Consider the following 20,648-nt stretch of genomic DNA (forward strand, 5'->3'; position numbering starts at 1 on the left):
GATTTTTTTTTTCATACACACCCTTGGTACATGATGCGGAATCCTGTATGATCAGCGTCTTTTTAAGTTGCTGTACCATTCTAGCATTTGTCACTATGTCTGCATACTACTTCCCTTCTGATTCCTTCTCTGTGGTGGTTTGTTGGTTTGTTGGTTGGTTGGTTGGTTGTTCTTCTGTCAGTCTGTACCTGGGAGAGAAATCGAAGCACCGGGAACAATAGGCTTTAAAGGGACCAAAACAGGCTTCTTACCATAAGGGAATTGGGTTCTAAAGGGGGGCAGGGGGGGCAGGGGGGGCAGGGGGGAAAGGGGCAGTGCCCTGAAAGTGTCCAGCTGCGAGTGGTGCTATGCCTCAGATGGCCGACGGGCAGAGGAAGCAGAGAGGAGGAGGAGGACGACGACGCTTGGTCAGGAGAAAAAGGGCGGGAGAGAGAGAGGGGGGGCAGAGGCGTTAGCCCAGCACGTCTTTGCCACTCTCTCTCTCTCTTTGTCCGCTCTTGCTCATCTTCATCTCGGTCAGCTGGATGTACCGAAGAACGTTTGTATCTGTGGGAGGGAGAGAGCAAAGGAAAGATGGTACTTCAGGTCTGGATCTACCCAACAGACTCAGAGGGACATATAATGGGCATAGACAATCTTGTATTGAATTCCTTTCTTGTGCTGAATCATGTCACACCAGTAAAACATGAACTGCACAGTGACAATTATCTGTCATAAGAGAGTCCCTTTCATCTTGCAAACACGTGGTCGTTGCTGGATAAGTTTCAGTGCACTGCCGTGAACGGCTATGATCTGAAAAAAGATAAACATCTAGACATCGATTTCAATGGCTGCACAATTTTGTCAGCTCATTGAGTTGGTAAGATAAACCTTTAGATAATTTAAAGAACCTGCAGAGAGCAATCAATACACTAAACAATTTTCCATTTAAATGATTGATTTCTTACTTTCTTGTCCAGCTGTTTACATCCATATTGTTTAAATAAACATTATATTACTAATATTTCCATAAATAGTCGCTCCATTATAATTAAAATGCTCCACGTTAATAATGGTTGGTCAAGATAACTGCTCAGGAAACCCATTCCATTGGACATCACCTGGTAAAAGTGCTGGTATTACTACAATAACAATACATCATTTCCAACTTCATCTGGTCCATGGTCACTGCATTTGAATTAAGACCATTTGTATTTAAAACCATTATTATACATGCATGACGGAAGCTAATTAAACAGGGATGACTTTTCATTATTTCACCAGCTCCATTTTCATATGGCAAATGCTATTTATTACTGTTATTACTGCATTTTACCATGCATACATCACAGCAGTAATGTCACCGCCTGACAATCAGTTGATCCGTGTTCGATTCTCGAAACCTGTTGCTGAGAGTCTGTGTAACTTTGGATAAGAGTGTCTGCTACTGTAGATAGTCAACTTCACACATCAGTATACAGTATTTTCAGAACAATAGAAGTGTTCTCATCCAAACCATACCAGTACTGTTGAACATACCTGTGGGCTCACGGCACTTGGCATCACGCAGGTAACGTAGGGCACATTCATAATCGCCCAGGTGATAGAAGGCAATACCGGCACGATACATGGCCTTGAAATGGTCCTGCTGGTGTCCCAGAACCTTAAGACAGTACTCCTTCACCCGCTCATAGTTCACCAACTCTGACTGCAGCAAACAGGCTGGAGGAAGAGAAAGAGAAGGGGGGAGGGGGGGGGGCATTTCATTTATCTAGTATTGTAATTAAAGGTCATAGTTGGCCAGATATTTCCAGAATAACACTCGTCTCAGGCAAATACAACATGGTTACACTGGGCTTGGTCTACCATGATGGCCAGGGGTCATCAGACGTACACATTAGTATTGTGTATGGTGCAAAAGTGTGTGCTAATCCAAGAAAATGATGCATATTTGATTATAGCTTGCCCTAATAAACATGGTCTGAGGTCGAAGGCAAACAACCAGATAATGCATTTCATGAATTATGGGGCACTTTCGCCTGTCTGGTTGTGTAGCAGTGGGCTACAGTTGCCCCTGTTTCCTGGATACCCTGATCTTTGAGCCCAGTAGCACCATTTAGGAAGTAATCACTGCTAATAGCTTCAAAATCGTACATCTCAAGCACAATTGAATATGATAAAATATCTAACACAAAATAGGACCTTTCATCTTAATCGATGCCTCTATCCACACCAGCCTGCAAGAAACATATTCGGAAGAACAGGCAACGCTTGGGAACCGTTCAAGCACATAGCGGCATGTGGAAGGTGAAAACAACAAGGTTTTCACCCACAACTGTAAATGAACCCTATTCACACTTCTGCACCGTACACAATAAAAGCTGTCATAATATGGGCAAACAGCAGTCAGTGTCAGCGTTTATGAACAGTGCTGACAAATCCTTACCCTCACATATCTACCATATATCCTCATTATGGCACCCACCCAGTATTCAACTTACTTACATTGTCTAGTGCAGCAATTCTCGTATTCGTTTTCTCTGGATTCTCTATGGTTACAATGTTTTGAAGTAATTATGTTTATGGACAGCAAATAAAAAATCAATAATAAGCAGGCCTGCGCACACATTTCTTGCTTAAGTGTGTTTACCAGAGTAGATATTGCATCCATAAGTCCACCCCTGGGTCTGTGAACAAATTATTATGAAACCAGGGAACTCTGTAGTTCCCTTATCAAATACGCTTCTCAAAATAAGTTAATGACAAAGATGCACAAAGAACTGCCCTAATATCATCATTCAGTTCTAGGAAGTGGACTTCTCGTAAGTCAGAACTTCAGCTCATATCTCTGTAATGTGGACATTCTCTGTTTACAAAATGACATCAACATTCTACAGAAGGCTGACACTGCATTTCACCAGAGTGCTCTGGCCAACATCGTTTCCAATTTCACATTAGCTTGGCCTCTCCTCTCTTCTGATGTACCGGTAGTCTAAAAACTCGTTCTAACCTTACAAACATGTTGTCATGAAATGGGGTGTATTTTGTTTCCAGGACAGCCTGAGAAACATACTGATACCCTGGCACGCTTTAAAAACTGGAAATGAACCCCCCACACCCCTCCCCCACTGGCCAGTCCTTGAGGGTTAGCATGTTAGCAGAGTTAGCATGTATAATTTCATGCTTCACTGGCTCCTTCTGACATGACTGAGCCACAATTAATGAACAGCAGTTTAAATGAGGTTGGGCTTAAAATGTGCATATTTCGTTAGCTACCTTCTTGAAATGCCCTCTGGTCTGGGCACAATCTGCTGTTCTGCATACAGATCTCCCCAATCATGTTTTCTGAGTTACGTGTACTGGGCTGACTAACACCACTAATCTTCATGATGGCCGCCAAACACTTATGTCATGACCGGAGACATTTTACAGTGGTGGGGTCTGCATCAGTTTCTCAGAGCTGCTGTTGTTGTTGTTGTTGTTGTTGTTGTTGTGTTTTGTCTAGAAAAGTGTTCTCATTTTCCATCCCTTCAAATAGAAGGATGAGGAGGCAGACTGTAGCCCAGAGGAGGGCACTTAAGGCAAGTGGTTTCACTGTAACATGACCCTGCAGGGAGGCATTTCAAAATGCAACCATCCCAAGGCACAGCGTTCATGTGAAAAGGGGCTACATACTGTAGCATTTGTTCATAGATATTACCGAGATACTGCAGCGAGGACACAGTAGTGCACATATATTTGTGACACTGTGCAAAGAAAGGTCTTAGCGCACCATGTAATAACATGTTATCTGCACATGAGAGGAGACTCATCAGTTCTACAGTCATCTAGTGCAGGGGGGCTGCAGCGCGGTGGACTGAGGCGGGTGACTGTCCCTGAATGACCTAGACTGCCTCATGGACAGAGACACCTGGAGGACCTGCGCCTCCAGCACACAGATAGCTCTGACAGACAGCACTGACGCAAGCACCACCACACCAGTCTAATCTGGACCTCGGCAACTCAGCAGTAGCCGCAACAGCAGCAGCAACACTAAAGCAGCAGAACCATCGCAACAATCTTTTGTCGAAGACATTATACACTAGCTATTTACAGAATTTAAAGAATGTATACTTATATATACTGAAGCAAAAGAGACTCAAATCATACATTTTATATATTCTATTCTGCATTTTCTGACTATAATGACTCAGCATCACAAAACAGAGGCCCTATGCATGTTGCTTTGTACATCCAGCTAGAAAACGCACTGTCAGTCCAGTTCACATCATCACACATAAAACCCCATTGCTGTTACAATCCCTCTGTGTTATCCTGTTTAGAAATATTTAGTGACATGTAACTTTGAGTTGCTGCACAGGCCACTACAGAATAGAGTTAGATTTGGCAGAGAAATGCCATTGCGCACAGAAGAAAAGTGGTATGCTTACTGTAGGCCTATCACCTGGGACTGGTTTGGTTTAACATACGGCAAAGAACTAGGCCTAGTTGTACCAAGACAAACAGGAAAACTCTAATCGTCATTTCTCACCCAGGACACAGCCATTAAAAATGGCACAAAAACTGTACTTGTGTTCATCGTGGGGTAAACAGCATTCATACAGTGGAAACTACCAAGCGCAACTCCCATAGTTGAGCCTTACCATCTGTGGACCTGGCACTGGCATTCTCCCCACCATGAGGACCAATCTGATATAGCCTGGCGCCGCCCGCACACATCCACTGGGTTCATGGTGGTCTGAATCTATTCTATTGGATTTCAGTTGGGCTAAGGGCGTAGCAGAGGAGCGTCTGTCCAAATTATGCTCTGATAAGATCAGCTCATAGCTCATGTCACGAATGATGAAATCACAGTAGTGCAAGGCTATTGGGACAGTTAAGAGAGACCTACTGAGTAGAGATAAGCCATCACATCCTCAACAAGTAGCCTGGGCACTGGTATGGTCAGATTATACATGCTTATCCAATTAAAGCATTATCTTACGAATACACTGTAGCACGTCATTCTTTGTTATCCACTAAGAAATGTGGTCTACAATTTTTGTCCGAGTGAAAATGCACCTGAGAGATAGTTTGGGCAATAACCTTGTACGAGTACAAAATCTTACCCACAACATTAACACATGTTAGTGATCAAGAACAGGAATGGTGCCCTCCCTACCAAAAGTTCCACACCAGAGCAGAATTCCATCAACCCAAAAGGAGAGACAAGTCAGATTTAAGGAGAAAGTTTGAAATAAATAGCTTATCGGACATGCAGACAGATGCGATTCATGATTATTTTAGTATTAATACAAGGACGTAATAGTTAATGGATCTTCCTAAACTACAAGCTACATCCACAACAATGCATGACATGGCACCTTTACATTTTTAGACTGTAAGCTTAGCTAAGCTTTTGTCTATTATCTTAGCTAACACTTTCAGAACTGAGCCGTTTCTGTTACAAGGGGGCTAGGGGTAAATGTCAAAGACCTTCTAGAGCAAAATCGTGGTGAATTGGATTTTGTCTACAAACCTCAACCAAATTGAGCACATTTAAGAGAGTCTGACAGATAAATAAAATACAACTGATTAACCCACCAAATCCCACAACTCAAATGTGATTTCCTTGCTTAACAGAAGGAACACCACCACTCCCATCCATCACACACATTATGAGCTGTGTGTAGGGTGTAGGAGGGGAAACAAAAATGTTCCCAATAAATAGGAGTGTAGTGTGTGTGTGTGTGTGTGTGTGTGTGTGTGTGTGTGTGTGTGTGTGTGTGTGTGCGTGCCCGTGCGCCCGTGTGGTGGGGGAAATTCACAACAAAAGTAGCCTAATGCACTGGTGTTGCATTGGTTTCAGATCAGTGATCCGTAAACTCATTAGTCTTCCATGCTAGCGGTTAAAGGTTAAATCTGATACTCACAACTACAGCCAGCATAAAAGCATAACCCTCATTGACCCTTTAAATGGATCACTTAAGGGAATTTATTCCTACTACAGATGGAAATATACACTCTTCGGCTCTCTGGGATAGCAGATAAAGGCAGATTCATCATCATCATAAGTGGCTGGATTCGTTTTAATTTGCAACCTGTCCTCTCTCGCCAAATACTGACTTCTCTTTATTTGTAGTGTAGTCTTTTCCCTCTGGTTTTCCTAAAATTAAAAACAAACTGACACATGCACTGGCCCACACAAAATCCTCTCCTTACATTACATATGGTCATGTTTACTGCTGTTGTAACAACAAACGCAAAGACGCTATATACTAGTCGCTTGGATATGTGATGCCACATTTACAAAGTCCAACCTGACCAAATTACTCTGTAGGCTACTGCATGCTAAAAGCATCTTTTCACATATCAATAGGGAGCAGACATCAGGTGACAATGACTATTGAAAGGGAGTCTTTGCAGTAGGCTGTACAATAGTGTAATGTCTCTAATAGTAGCAAAACACCAGGAATAAAGTGAATTTAATTCAACCACAGACACAGCTGAAACCTGAGGGATTGGGGTCCAATTATAACTTGTATATAGCATTGTGTAGTGTCTAGATCATAGTGTTAAATCAAATGCAAGTCATTAATGGAACAGAGCATTAGGCACATATTGACAGCTGTATAGTACATGGAGGATAACTATGATAGCTACTGAGTTTGTCTATATGTTTTCTTAGCTAAACCTGTATAGGCCTAATGGCTAGGTAGCCTTATGATGATGTGACATATGCACGCTATCAGAGGGGTTTTTTTGTGAGGGGGAGGGGGTCAATATTTCAACACATAGGCTACCCCAAGAAAGGAATAGCCTACATCTAGGTTGTGCAGTTATATCTACATTTAAGATGGAAATGTTAAGGGTGCTAATGAGGTAATATCCTGATTTATGTCTGTCACTGCTAATGTTTTGAAGCCCAGGCCTAGGTCGGATGAGGACTGTATTTTGATAGCGCCTATATACAATCAGATAGGCCTACATCCCTAACCATCCCCACATAAAGGAAAGTGCCCTCGTTCATCTGTAGCATATCAGTGACGCTTGGGGAAATGTTGTCTCCGTGACGCCAAAATTGAGCTCGGAAAAGGCACCGAAAAACTCACCTGTCAGACTATCATAGCATTCGATCTCCGTGCTTTCCACGGCTTTCCGCTGTTCCTCTGTTAGCTTGGCTGCGGCTTGGTTCAGCAGACTGACCTCGGAACCCGTGGTCCCATCGACAACATGAACTCCTTTCAGCTGCAGCAAAGCCCTGTGATACTTTCCAATAGCTTCCCGGAATTTTTTCTCTTTGTAACATCGATGGCCCTCTAATTTGAAGTCAATGGCTTTCTGTATTTTGGTCTCCATCTCCATCTCCGCTGTAACGACACGATAGCCTCCTCCTCCGTCTCCACCTGCAGCCGCCGCTAGACTCCGGCCGCCCGCCTCCGGATAGCTCTTCAAGCTTTTAATCGAATGTTGTTTGGCCTCCATATCGTTCAGTAGAAGGTTCCGCGAAATGCCATGCTGGTCTGTTTCGTAGGCCCACGACTGATGTCTTCTGGTAGCACTGTAGAAGCGGGCTGTGCATTGAGGTTGAGACCCAGTGGTGATGGAGAAAATGACCGACAGTGAGACATCGAAACAGCAAATCCTTCCAAACACAGAACCATTTACACGACATAAGAGGTTAGAAAATATTGATATACAGATTCAATAACGCGATTAAAACGTTACCTGCTCCTCTGTTGTCCTCTTACCCTCGGTGTGATGGCTCCCCGAGAAGGATGCTGGAGGACTGAGGATAGATCACGCGATTGTGTTGAGTTTGCTCTCGAGCCGCCGGCACGCGCAGTTTCAGGACCACAGACAGCTCAAATAGACTCGCCTGCACGGCATTGTGGGAAGAGGGGATTCGTCGCATCACGATCTGTCTGTTCAACGCCGTGATTATTTTGAAATCAGCTCGATCTTTTCCCGATGTGTTTAATCTCATAATACTTAGGCTATGACCATCACGAAATGCATTTGCAGTTAGCAGGCATCATGGCGATTTTTATTTTATTTTATTTTATTCAATCGAAATAAAACCCATTCGGAGCTTATGACAAATGTGTTTAGGCTTCAACCATCGTTTTCACATTGATGATCTGCAGCCTTTTGGTTGTGAAATGTGAATAACCTAGCCATTGAATGTTTCTAGGCCTACAACTGCAAATTAACGGTGATGAAAACGGACATAGGCCTATGTGAATATGAATAGAATTGTGTTACAGTTATAGGCCTAGCCTACTATGGAAAGAACCTCCATAACAACCGGTCATTTAACCTCATTTTGTTTTAACGATAGACAAGTGTAGTTCGTTGGCTATTAAAATAGTGTGGTTGCCATATGTCTGCCCTTTGTTCTCATGTGATTGAAACCAAAGAATTAACGCTTTGCAGTTAATATAGGCCTATGCAATTTAATTATCCGGTTAGATAATGAGAAAATGCTGTCTGATTTCACTATTAGGTCTAGGCCTACTATAGGCCTAATTGCACCGAGAGCAAGCCTAAGCCTAGATAGATCAACCTAGCAGGGTCATGTAGTCAGTTATAGGCCTACGGTGCATAGGCTACTCTTCAGTAGGCCTAGCAAATGTCTGCTGTGATGTTGCAGCCAAAAGCGCCACTCTCACTATTCAGCCTACCCCATTACATGACCCCACGACAAAGACCAAGCTAAAAAAAAGACTTTAATATTCTTGCAAAATAATGTAGAAGGAAAATGTTATAGTCAAATATAACATGGGCTATAAAGGAAAGTGCCTTCCACTTCACTTGATCATATTAATGTTTCTACAGCCTGTTTGAGTTCACCTGTGGTAAATTCAATCGATCAGGCTTTATTTGGAAAGGCACACACCTGTCAATAGCCTATCAATGCAGATAAAGAAACTGCTAGCTCAAAGACAGTTTCAGAGCCCTTCGTAATTCCAAGATTGAAGAAGTTAGACAGAAATAGGACAGTTCCAAGGACTGGCCACCCAGCCAAGTTGAGCAATGGGACCTGGTTTTCAAGAAATACCCAACATAACCTGGCAAACTAAGTTAAACCAGCAATTTCAGACAAGCTAAATTGACCAGCTTGAGGTGATACAACAAGCAGAATTAGGCTACCATTTAACCAGCTAAAAGTATATATAGGCTAGCCTATATAAAATTAATATATAAAATAAATATAAATATATATTCTCAACAGTTTTGCAAAACATGTTTTTGTTCTTTTAGCAGGGATGGCTCTGTAAATGTCCGTGAGTGGTCCAGCCAGAGCCCAATTGGACTTTGAACCCAGTTACATCTGGGTTAGGTCTGAAGATGCCTGAACATTTCTTCACACCAACCTGACCGTTTGAGAGAATCTGCAGAGAATGGCAGAAAATCTTGTCCCGATATGCCCAACTCACGGCTGCAATTACTGCAAAAGATGCTTCAACTATGTGCTGAGTAGAGTCTAAATATTGATGTCATTGTGATCTCAGATTCCCTTGGCTTTTGCACCTCCGCCCCGTAAAATCCTGTTTTTGCTTTGTCATTACAGGGTATTGTCAGTAGGCTACAAGGAAGAACATGGATTTCAAATTATTTTTAGCAGAAGGCTGCAACACACCAAAACATGAGAAATACTATACACTGATGGCTGCTGTGTACAACACAAATATGTCCACTACACATATCTCTGATGAGTTGTTCATGTAACACCCTAGCAAGGGAGTTAAAACCCATGGGTGCTGGTATCTCTTACTAGGCCGTCTCTTAAGGCATCAGGAGGGAGGTATTACCTAACGTACATACTGCACAGCCATTTACAAGCTGGTTACTACTACATTAGCCAGGCCTAAAATCAGTTTTAAAGTATCTAACGTTTTAAAGAATGATCTTCAAATGTTCAAGTGTTATGCAAGTGTTATGCAGTTCAACATGCAACTCACCCACCACGCAGTGCCTCCAGTCAGAGGGAAAAGCAAGGACAGTGGTATTTGCATGCCTTTAAAGATTCATGTCAAAAGTAAGGGACAATATTCCTAGTATTCCTACCATCAAAACTACGGTGTTAGTAACCAGGGGTTCATGTTGACTTGGAATAACAAAAAGCATCCTGACAACAAACAGACATGCACTCTGAGACTATTGGTTACTAAGAAACTAGACCCTGTGGATTTCCCTTGATAGGAACATCCATGTATTTTGCCAGCCTGGTAGCAAGAGCAAGACATGAATTATATAATCAGTTGTGAAAGTAATTATTTATAACCGTTTGTATGCTCTTTAACAATAAATATTGCTGCAATAATGTGTTTAGTAAGAGTTTAAAAGTATATTATTTGTATGTTTTATGTGTTTCAATGATTTATCGTTTGTTTTACAGTTCTCACACTATTATAAATTAGACAATTGAATGTAATTGTCATTTTCCTGTGCCTATAAAAGGAAAGCCTACAACACAGTACATACATAACAAGAATTTGACAAAAGCGATTTTGTCTACTACAAAGTTACTCACCACTGTTCATCTACTTAAATAAAACTAAAATGTCGTGCTGATCATTTTATCATTTGTCCGTCATATCACTCGATAGGTAGTTGATACCATCAGGGCCGATAACAATTTTGGGCAAATTACCTACCGTAATTTGTGAAAAATGGCAAAACACAAATGGCATTCAATGTCCAAAGAAACTCCAAAACAGCTTCACATGAAAATATGAGACACCGGTACAAAAAGGGCAGGGAAAATTTTATCTACAATTTACACAAGGTTTTCAATACATAATTGTTTTTTTTTTAATATATAAAATACCAAAACCACTGCCAAACAACTCTTTTCTTTTTGACATTTCAAAATATGGCAGAAGCCTACCGAATAAAAACAATAAAATAAAACGGAAACATGTAAACCCTTAGGGTATTCTTCAACAGCACTTTCTTAAGCTTACACATGAGCCAGTGGTTGCTGGTGGTCTAGCTCTGGTTCCCTTTCCAATAAGACACATTGAGAACAATGAGTGTCACAGAATATTGGTGCAACATAAAAATAACCTCATAAAGGTGCTAACGGATATTAGACTCTCAACACACCATGACAAAAAATAACTCATAACTGTGCCAACAAAAATTACCTCCTGCTAACATTGCTTAGACGCTAAGGGCAGTTAAGCGTTATATTGATAGCGATGAAATCTTATTTCTCTATGAATGACAAGGCCATGGCAACATAATACAATGCCGGTTCCTTTGTCGTTGGGCAAATAAATGTGGGAAAACAATGTCACCAGGTTTTCAATACTGCCATAAGGTCAGCACTGAAATCAGGGTAATTAAAATGTTCTTTGTGCCAAATAAAATGCTCTCTGCTAACCAAGAGCCAAGAGGGCTACTAAAAGATATGAAATATGCAGAGTTGGAAACCCAAGGGGCAGGACTGAGAGTTTGTGGTATAAAGGCTGTCTATATAGCCAACACAGAAAGGAACACTATGCCACAGGATGTCAGAAAACTGTATCTAACAGTGCTGCTGGCCCAACAACCAAGTTCCAGTAACGTAACAGTACTAAATCCCAAATGATACTTTTGATTACTGGGGCACCAGTGAAACAGATCTTTCAGTTTTCTGCAATAAAATCTCTTATCTTACAATGGTGCAGTTGAAAAATGCTCTTAATATGTGTGTGCTACCTAGTATCTGGCTATACATTGTTTTGGGAAATGTGAAGATTTTTAAAATTGGCCACAAAGGGATAACCGTGCAACGGTGAGCGTTGAAAGGGAAACAATGATTTTGCACGATATTAGCACACCGTCAACAGACGAACTAAACGCAAGTGGCACTTGATATGCATTTCCTGATCGATGCAAGAATGTAAATCGAAAATAAGCATGCAATGTTAGCATTCCACACTCCATGACAATAACAAAGGTGTTGAGCTCTGGTCCACGCAAACTGCAACCATAATGTGAGAGTTGGTTTCCTATTATCCAATAATTGTGTCAGAGAATGGAGAGGTATGGTGACATCTAGCACGACATGCTTTAGAAGGGAGCATAAGAGAATTCAGGAATAAGTCGGGGCGATAAAAACTCCTATTGGGAATCAGGTGCTAGCATGGGCTGCATTCTCCTCACCACCATTAAAATGCAGGTCTGTAAATTACATCACTATGTTGCCTATACAGGGTTGCCAAAACAAACAACCATCATATAACCTTTTTTGACTATCTTATCAGATTTTACTTGCATCTCATACCTTCAACTAACTCCGCTGTATAAATCTATTGACTCGATCTGAACGCATTTGTAACAAATGAACGTCTGAAAGAAAACTCATAATCCAAAATTGTCTTGCCTGTGTAATGTGAGGTAAGTGGTGGTGGTGGAGAAATAGTTGAGATCTTTTTTTTTTTTTTTGATATGTCAACTTAGGTCCTCTTGGCGCCTAGTCTCTTAAAAACACTGACCACTGTGGCATCCATCTGGGCATTGGGGGAGTCTGCTGAACCTGCAGCGCTTGTGCTGCTGCTGACCTTGGGGCTAGCCAAGGGCAAAGCGTCGGAGTGGAGCGGCTTGGTCGAGGCACTGAGGGAACCAGAGCCACTTTTGGGGGGCTTTCCCAGTCTTTGTAGTATACTCCGCTTGGGACCCAACTCAAGAACAGAGGAGGTAGACGAAGGGAGTGGAGGAGAGGACTCGTTGGGGGGCACCTTCACTTTGTGTCCCAGCCTGCTCAGGGCCGTCCTGGTTGGTTTGGTAACAGCTAGTCTGGTAGCAGCTGGTTTGGTAGCAGCTGGTTTGGTAGCAGCCGGTTCTTTCTTTGTGGAGGGGTGAGGCCGCTTGAGCACGCCTGCGTACTGGAGCACAGAGCCTTCGCCATCACTATCGTCCTCCTCCTCCTCAGCAGCACCTGGTTTGGGTCCATCTCTCCAGCCAGCGTCCTCCTGGCCACCACCGAGCCGACTGAACACACCTGTGGTCTGGATGTGGGGGACAGGAGAGACAGAAAGAGAGGAGACAGACTTCAGGATTAAAATAACAACAGAAGATGACGTGAAAGATTTTGCCATTTTTTTGCACATATTTCAGTTTCACCAATGGATGTGAGGGGAAATTTAAAAGCATATAAACATTTTTTTATTCATCATCAATGGGTTGACTTGGCTTGGCTTACCTTGGCAGCTGCTGTGGGTGTAGTGTCTGCCTTTGACTCAGCGCCGAGTCTCTCAAACACAGAGGTGCGTTTCAAGCCCTTCCCTGTAGGGCACAGAGAATCAAGGGCAAACAATAAACAATAAACATTCCTTTCACCAAGACAAACACACTTTTAGACATCAATTTGTGGTATGGGCATTCAAATGTTCTGGTTTCTAGATCTGTGTGTTGACAGATCAGAAATGTCAGTGACTCTAGAACAAGTCTGTGCTCATTCTCTCAAGAAAAGGATTGTACCTTTCTTGGCCTGTTGGGCAAGGATGCGTCGTGTGCGTGGGGTTGTTCCCTTTGGCATGTTTACAATATACTTGCCCTCCATTTCTGCAGTCACACGCCGTCGCTTCACTGGCAGGCCATTCCCTCCCTCGGCTGGCTCGCTCGGTGCAACTGCTGAAAACACATAGAACACTTATCTGTTAAAAAACAGACTAAATGAAAACACAGTAAATCTCTTATGTTGTTGTGAGGCATATATGGTCATCGCTGATCCCGATTCGCAAAACGTGCACGGCAGGCTAGAATTTTATTTTTGTGTCCATTTTTACTTCCGCCAAGGAGGTTATATTTTCATCTGGGTTTGTTTGTTTGTTCACAAGATAACTCAAAAACTTATGGATGGATTTCGATGACATTTTCAGGGAAGGTCTGGAAAGACCCATGGAAGAAATGATTAAATATTGGGAGTGATCCGTATCACTGTCTGGATCAAGGAGGCGGTTATGTTTATGCTTGGTGGAGGTTTTCATTCTCTGTGCTTTTCTAGTTTACGTTTTGTTTTCCTTTTCAAATGTCATGAATGGAGCGCAACAAGCAGGTGTGTCTTTACCCTTAGTTCCTTTGGCCCCCTTGTTGGACACGGTCACAGAGAGACGGTTGTCAGGCCACTGTGCAGGCGTGCTGGGTGGCGAATCCCTGCTTAGAGCACTGGCTATCATGCGGGTGGCAGCTGTTCAGAGAGGAGAAAAGGGTGCAAAGGGATTCTATTTATACTCTGGGTTTGATGAGTGGGCCCTCTTTCTTTAAATGAGGTCTATTAGTCATGGACAAGGTGTCTCTCTCAGTCAGAGGAAGGGGGGAGGGGGGAGGGGGGAGGGGGGAGGGGGAGGAGGAAACACTCACGCGTGTTCGCAGTGCGTCTCAACTCAGCCTGGACACTGGTCTGTCCAGAGTTAATGGCCTCAGTGGCCATCTTGCACATATCCTTCAGGAGAAGAGAAACAGAAAGGCAAAAGTTACTCACTTCACTGACCATTTTTTTCCCTAAAAGTACTATCCATTCATGTCCCTCACGCCTACACCACACTTCTAGAGAAAGAAGATGCAAAAGGGTCAAAACAAAATCATCTTGAGCGGCCCATACAAAACAAAACAATCTTGTGAAAAAAGTATAAGTCAAGTATAAAAGGCATGTTGTACAGCTGATAAGAGTCACATTCCAGTACTTTTTACATTTTTCATATTTGCATTAATTTAGCGGACACTGATGTCCAAAGTTACTTGTGACACTTTTAATAATAAGGGATTACATTGTCCACAACTTGGGGTTAAGTGCCTTGCTCAAGGGCACAACGTGGAAGCCGGGGATTGAACCCAAAACTTTCAGGCAACTGCACGCTAACCCAGTTCCTTAACCAATATTACTGTTTGCTTCTTTGAATTGACTACCATTATGCGTTTTCTCCACAGGCATGCCGTTTCAGTGGGTACATCATCAACAAAACCAGATGTTTTCTCCAACTCAACAATGACTTCAGGATGTTTTTGTTAATTAGAAAAGAATGGTACGATGTTCTGTCTATCCTGCACAATTAGTAAACGTACAATTTGTTTTGGTCTACACAAAGTAGGAGGTTTGTGTTCTGGGATTGCTTATGAGAAAATGTTCCATCACAAAATCTGTCTTTTCGGTCCCCTGAGGCAATGGGGTTTTTTTGGTGGGGAATCTAACACAGTCAAGCATGACATTTTAATACCACTGAGAAACCACAAATGATTTTTAAAAAACAAGAACATTCTGCATGTCCCTGTGTGACAATGTGAGTAATGGATTCCATGACATTTTCATTTGCCCATTCAGATACCATGTAAAATGCGTTGCGTTTTATTTGCCAGTTCAGTTATCATGTTAAAGTGCGTTGCCTTACCTGTCTGTAGACCACCTTAGCATGCTTGAGAATGGCAATGATATCCCCAATAGCAGAGATTCCCAGGTCCATCATGATATCCTTGCTGAGATCCATGAGCATGTTCTTTTGTATCCTACATTAAAAGAAAATAAGTTTACTTAAGCACAGGGAAAACTTTGAGGATGATGGAAGTGAAGAGGAAAATGTCACTGTCACGGACCTGTTATCCACAAAGGACACTGCATAGGTAACAGCCAGACTGGGTGGGATCCCAGCATCTTTGAAGAACTGAATCCACTCCGAAGTGGCTGGAAGAGGAGCATGGAAAAAGGTTTTTTTTCATATAGCGATGACACAAAGTTTGAATACATTTTTCCCATATACAACTGATTAAAAGCACACCATAATTTCACTTTGATTCTGAATATGTGTTCATCCTTATGTTGCTGACAGCTGCAAACCACAATCTGACAGCAACACAAGTATAATAATCTAGTAGACTATAATAATAGTCTTGAATTAACAGCAGTTGAAACCCTAGAATACTCAACTGGCACTCCATATTTGGTGAAGCTTTATTTAGTGATATTTAAATATATGACCTCACATTAAACCAACCAGCTAAACAGCATCCGAAAAGAATATCCATACCTAACTGTGCCGTTCCAGAAATATTCCGATAGCTATAAACTTTATAAAGTTAGTGGACACTACTCTCCTCTCGTGCTCTGTTCGAGATTACAGCACAGACTTCATACATCAAAACGTCATCTTCAGACTGGACAAATGCTAGCAGAAGCAATCACCAAGCAAGTGACCCCAATGTTGTGACGGATGAGGTAAGATATAAATGCTTACCAACACATTCGAAAGTAATGAGGAAGCTACATGAACACATGGGTTGGGGCAGTTTACAAAACTGACCTTCACGACTAACCTTAACGTTTCACCTTTTACATACACGCAAAATGTGTTCTCTAGGAAAGCTGCTGGTAGGATCTCCTCCCTTAATGTTACGAACAGTTGTCAGATCACCACTCCCATGTTAGTTAATGACTTCATGAACTACTAGAGAACCAGTACAGTAGACTATTTATAAACCAAAGGAATGTAACACCTGTCAACATCCTAAAACGTATCTGACCCATTGATCTGACCCAGCAAGTATATCTATGAAAGAACGTCTAACAAGAGCATCAACAATGCGCTTTATACCATAACATGTGTCACACTACCACATGCCAGGCCCATTACTTACTGTTGCTTCAATCCACGAAACACCTAAAGTGTCACTAGTCGTCTGCTTTTTGACACTAACATACCACTGAACACAAAACTAATTATATTAGCTAGTTGCCATTACAGTCATCAAAATAGGATGTTAACGTTAACATCAGCCAAATGAGCTAACACTAGCCAAGTTCTAATTGAGTCACGCTGTATTAGCAACATAAACAGATTTTTTGGCACGACTTTTCATTAATAACAAGATCAATAACGTTAGCATTTACTGCAGAAGAATAACTCGAAATACTGTCTAACTGAAAGTTGAACGTTGAAGTCTACTTTTCTGCCGGTGTTTTCTTAAGACCAACTTTCGGTAGCGAGGTATCATAGCTTTGTCCGCTAGCAGGATAATGGAGCGATAAATGGAGGATAATTTGGATGTTCACTGGATGGCTGTGGATTAATTCAACATTGTAGATATTGTGCTATATCAATAAAGCAACACACAAAACATTTGACCATGAGCCTGTGTTGAAAATCAGGCCTTTTTTCGACACTAACCTGATTTCTCTGACGCCATCTTCACTGCAATGCTCGTAGCTCTTCGATGCACCCAGTCACTTCCGGTGTATATATATAAATATGCTCAGACTTCCGGTTAAACAAGATAAAAGTCGTTTATCCATCCTTTAGTGTGCGTTTATCCCATCAGCCTGTGTCCATGGCCTGTGTCAATCAACTGAAATATTATTTCAACTAGGCTGCTTACATCGACAGTGTGATTGTATTAAGATATGCAATGTTCTTGGTGCATAATTTATATTGAAAAGATTTCTAAAACCGAATCTGTGTGCGAGAATGTTGTCTTTCTGGTCTGCTATATAAAGTTACAACTAAATCTATATTTCAAGTAGGTCTACCTGTTCTGATTAAGCATCAGTGATCAAAAACCTTGTTTCCATTTTTTCTACCTTGCCTACCTTGCCTCATTTTCTCACAAAAAAATGGAAATCTTTCCTGTGATATAGTGCAATACACCTCTTGCCCAGTTAGTGGCACTATGCCACTATGTTATTCAATAGAATCCCAATGTATAAAGTAGAGAGAGAACAATGCGTGAAGTCGCATAAAGAAAAAAAATATAGACAATATCTGCCTGTTAGCCTACTGCTTAGCTTATTATATACACAACTATTCATGTGATCATAAATGTGATCTCACAGGGGTAGATGTCAAATATATTAACCATAAATTACATTGGTAACTGAAGTAAACTTCTGATAAGTATTTTTACATACACTGCGATGGCTGTTTATTGAAAAGTCTAATAATGTGATGGGCTCACCATACCATTGTCTGAGTAAGAAAAATATAAACACCTTACAAGGGTTAGAGGAGACAACTGAGAAGTGTGAAAGACAGGCCAGTCACACATACGTTTCCCCACAAAAAAAAATGATGGGATGATGTCGAATAGCTTAGAAGATCACTTTTTGCTTTAGCTTGAGGTTCACTTTTTGAGGGAGGGCCTACAGCAGGGCTGTCAATGTCATATTAGTGGGCCGGATTTGATGGAATGAGACATTGTGGGGGCCTTTATTGTCATGGTCATTATCATCTTTCTGCATGGGTATCAGAGTGTTGTTTGATGATATTACGCACCCACTTATGAGCAAATTAATATACTGCTCTTTCTCCCTACTACTACAATGTCAGATTTTTTTTCAGCTTCTTTCTTCCTGAAGATGGTTTGTAGGGCTATGTTTAATCAATTTATCAAATTAGAGATATATTGCTAATTGCACATTGTTGAAGACAACAGGACTTCTTCTAATTTTCCCTTCCTACCCAAAACATCTGAGGGTCGCATGAAACCTGTTGGCGGGCCCCCATGATCTGGCCTCCATGTTTGACCATGCCCTTTGACCTGCATGCCTACAGTGATCCAATGATCAAGCTCAACCTCCAGGCCTGTGAGCCCATCACCAAGCCTCATGAGCACCCTGACCTATATGATTATGGTTGTGGTCATGGGATTTGGCTGATGCTTTTGTCCAAAGCGACTTACCAATAAAAACAATATAATAGTTAACATGAACAGTGAAATAAAAAATAGATTAAAACAAATAAAAATAAACAAATACTATAATATATACAAAACATAACTCAACCGCTCGATTGATATGGAACAGATGTACTCTATATTGCCAAAAGTATTGGGTCACCTGCCTTGACCCCCATATGAACTTCAGTCACATCCTATTCTTAATCCATAGGACTTAATATGACATTGGTCCACCCTTTGCAGCTATAACAGCTTCAACTCTCCTGGGAAGGCTTTCCACAAGGTTTAAGAGTGTGTTTATGGGCATTTTTGACCATTCTTTTAGAAGCGCATTTGTAACACACTAATGCTGGACGAGACTGGCTCTCAGTTTCCACTTTAATTCATCCCAAAGGTGTTCTATTGGTTTGAGGTCAGTGAACTTGAGTGCAGGCCAGTCAAGTTCATCCACACCAAACTCTGTCATCCATGTCTGTATGGACCTTGCTTGGTGCATCAGTACACAGTCATGTTGGAACAGGAAGTGGCCAGCCCCAAACTGTTCTCACAATGTTGGTAGCATGGAATTGTCCAAAATCTCTTGGTTAATGCTGAAGCTTTCAGAGTTCCAGCTCAGCCCAGCTCAGGGATGGCCCCTTCCTGTTCCAACATGTCCATTCGAGTGACCTCGAGGGCTGATATGTGGTCAGTTCAGAGATGCTTGTTATCTGGCAGAAAGAAAAAACTATATTCTAGCCTCTACACTGTGCCAGTACATCACACAATTGTTCTGATTATTTCCTAAGAAACTACAGGGTCTCAGCTTCCCAAAAAGGTCACGCATTTGGCCGAACTGGGTGGGAACAGTGGCCTCAACAGTGCGATTTCGGGGGGAAAGCCTGGAGATGGCCCTGACCATAAAATGTCAACCAGATGTATGCTGAACAGACAAGTCTTTAGACCCTTCTCAGAATATCCAAAACTATCACAGGAAAGGAGAGCACTGGGCAACACATTTCACCAACAAGGAACCACTGAGGAAAGGACTCACAGAGGTCACTTCGCCTGCCAAGAGGACACTGCCACTGAGCAGGGAGGCTTGATTCCAGTGGAGCCCTCCTAATCTGGCTATCACCACCACACTAAGCTCAATCTTTCAAGATTTGTTTCTACTGCACAAGAGGACAATGAGTACAAATGACTCCGTACACTTGGATGGTCCTTTAACCAATCAGACCAACAATCCGCTGCGTCTTTTGGATAAGTTTCTGATTGGAGCCAAAGGTTCTGGCAGGGAACAGAGGAGATATATGTGCAGGTTTCCAGCCTGAGCTGCCGGGCGAAATCCAAATTCACCAGAAGTTCAGGCAGGGTTCACCCAGCCTAGAGCCCTCCATGAAGCATCATCTGAAGTTAAGAGAAACACACAAGTCTTCTGTTTCAACTCTTTATTTAACTTGTTGATAGCACCAACATTTAGAGTTAGTTCTTCTGTGGTAGACTAATATCCATAACACCAGATATAGGGCACATAACAATTATTATGTTGTATATTTATTTGTATTACTGCACATAACTAAATTGATCCCTATACACAAATACCATGGTCTGTTAGGACAACGTGACTCAACCCCAACCTGATCCGACCCTGGGCATGACCCTGCTTTACTCGTTTGGGTCAGTCCATTGTCCTGCGTCCCTTAGGTGAATGCATCACTTCCTCAGCAACTCCTTGCACTTTCTGCTTCAATAGCAGGGGTCCATCACTTGAGACCACTCAATCCCCTATCTTCAGGTTTAATAATAAACTTTAATTTAGAATGCATTATTCAGGGATCTAAGATTTGAAAATACAACTTTAAGTACAGAGATGTACAGAGGGAGTTTCCTATACTCTATAGGCGTATTTCAGTAATACAATAATACAATTCCATGTCCAAAAATGCAACACCTCTTCTGGTTCTGCCTACAAGAAGCCTAAAGAAAACTAAACGGTTCAACTCACATACAAAAATCAATGTGGACCAATTTCTTATTTCAAATCAACAGAAACGCTA

The 20,648-nt window shown here is 41.8% G+C and overlaps 2 protein-coding genes across 5 annotated transcripts; both read right to left on the bottom strand.

Annotated features, from left to right (window-relative positions):
* Positions 1-313: 313 nt before the first annotated feature.
* Positions 314-7,795, bottom strand: ttc9b (tetratricopeptide repeat domain 9B). Its single transcript, XM_062553081.1, has 4 exons — positions 7,687-7,795; positions 7,071-7,532; positions 1,519-1,701; positions 314-546 (listed from the first exon to the last, which is right to left on the bottom strand). The coding sequence occupies exons 2-4, from the start codon at positions 7,441-7,443 to the stop codon at positions 452-454; spliced, it is 651 nt and encodes a 216-aa protein (XP_062409065.1). The 5' UTR covers positions 7,444-7,532; positions 7,687-7,795; the 3' UTR covers positions 314-451.
* A 2,922-nt stretch (positions 7,796-10,717) lies between these two features.
* c13h19orf47 (chromosome 13 C19orf47 homolog) lies at positions 10,718-17,204 on the bottom strand. Of its 4 annotated transcripts, none has more exons than XM_062552763.1 (8): positions 17,109-17,204; positions 15,541-15,628; positions 15,339-15,453; positions 14,314-14,395; positions 14,021-14,140; positions 13,507-13,581; positions 13,154-13,236; positions 10,718-12,959 (listed from the first exon to the last, which is right to left on the bottom strand). In XM_062552763.1, the coding sequence occupies exons 1-8, from the start codon at positions 17,125-17,127 to the stop codon at positions 12,408-12,410; spliced, it is 1,134 nt and encodes a 377-aa protein (XP_062408747.1). In that variant the 5' UTR covers positions 17,128-17,204; the 3' UTR covers positions 10,718-12,407. The 4 variants fall into 4 exon arrangements, with proteins under 4 accessions (XP_062408747.1, XP_062408745.1, XP_062408746.1 ...); XM_062552761.1 differs by having other exon boundaries at positions 13,432-13,581; XM_062552762.1 differs by having other exon boundaries at positions 13,507-13,584.
* Between the last annotated feature and the right edge of the window lie 3,444 nt (positions 17,205-20,648).

The sequence above is a fragment of the Sardina pilchardus genome, chromosome 13, assembly GCF_963854185.1.
Source record: "Sardina pilchardus chromosome 13, fSarPil1.1, whole genome shotgun sequence".
Taxonomy (NCBI): domain Eukaryota; kingdom Metazoa; phylum Chordata; class Actinopteri; order Clupeiformes; family Clupeidae; genus Sardina; species Sardina pilchardus.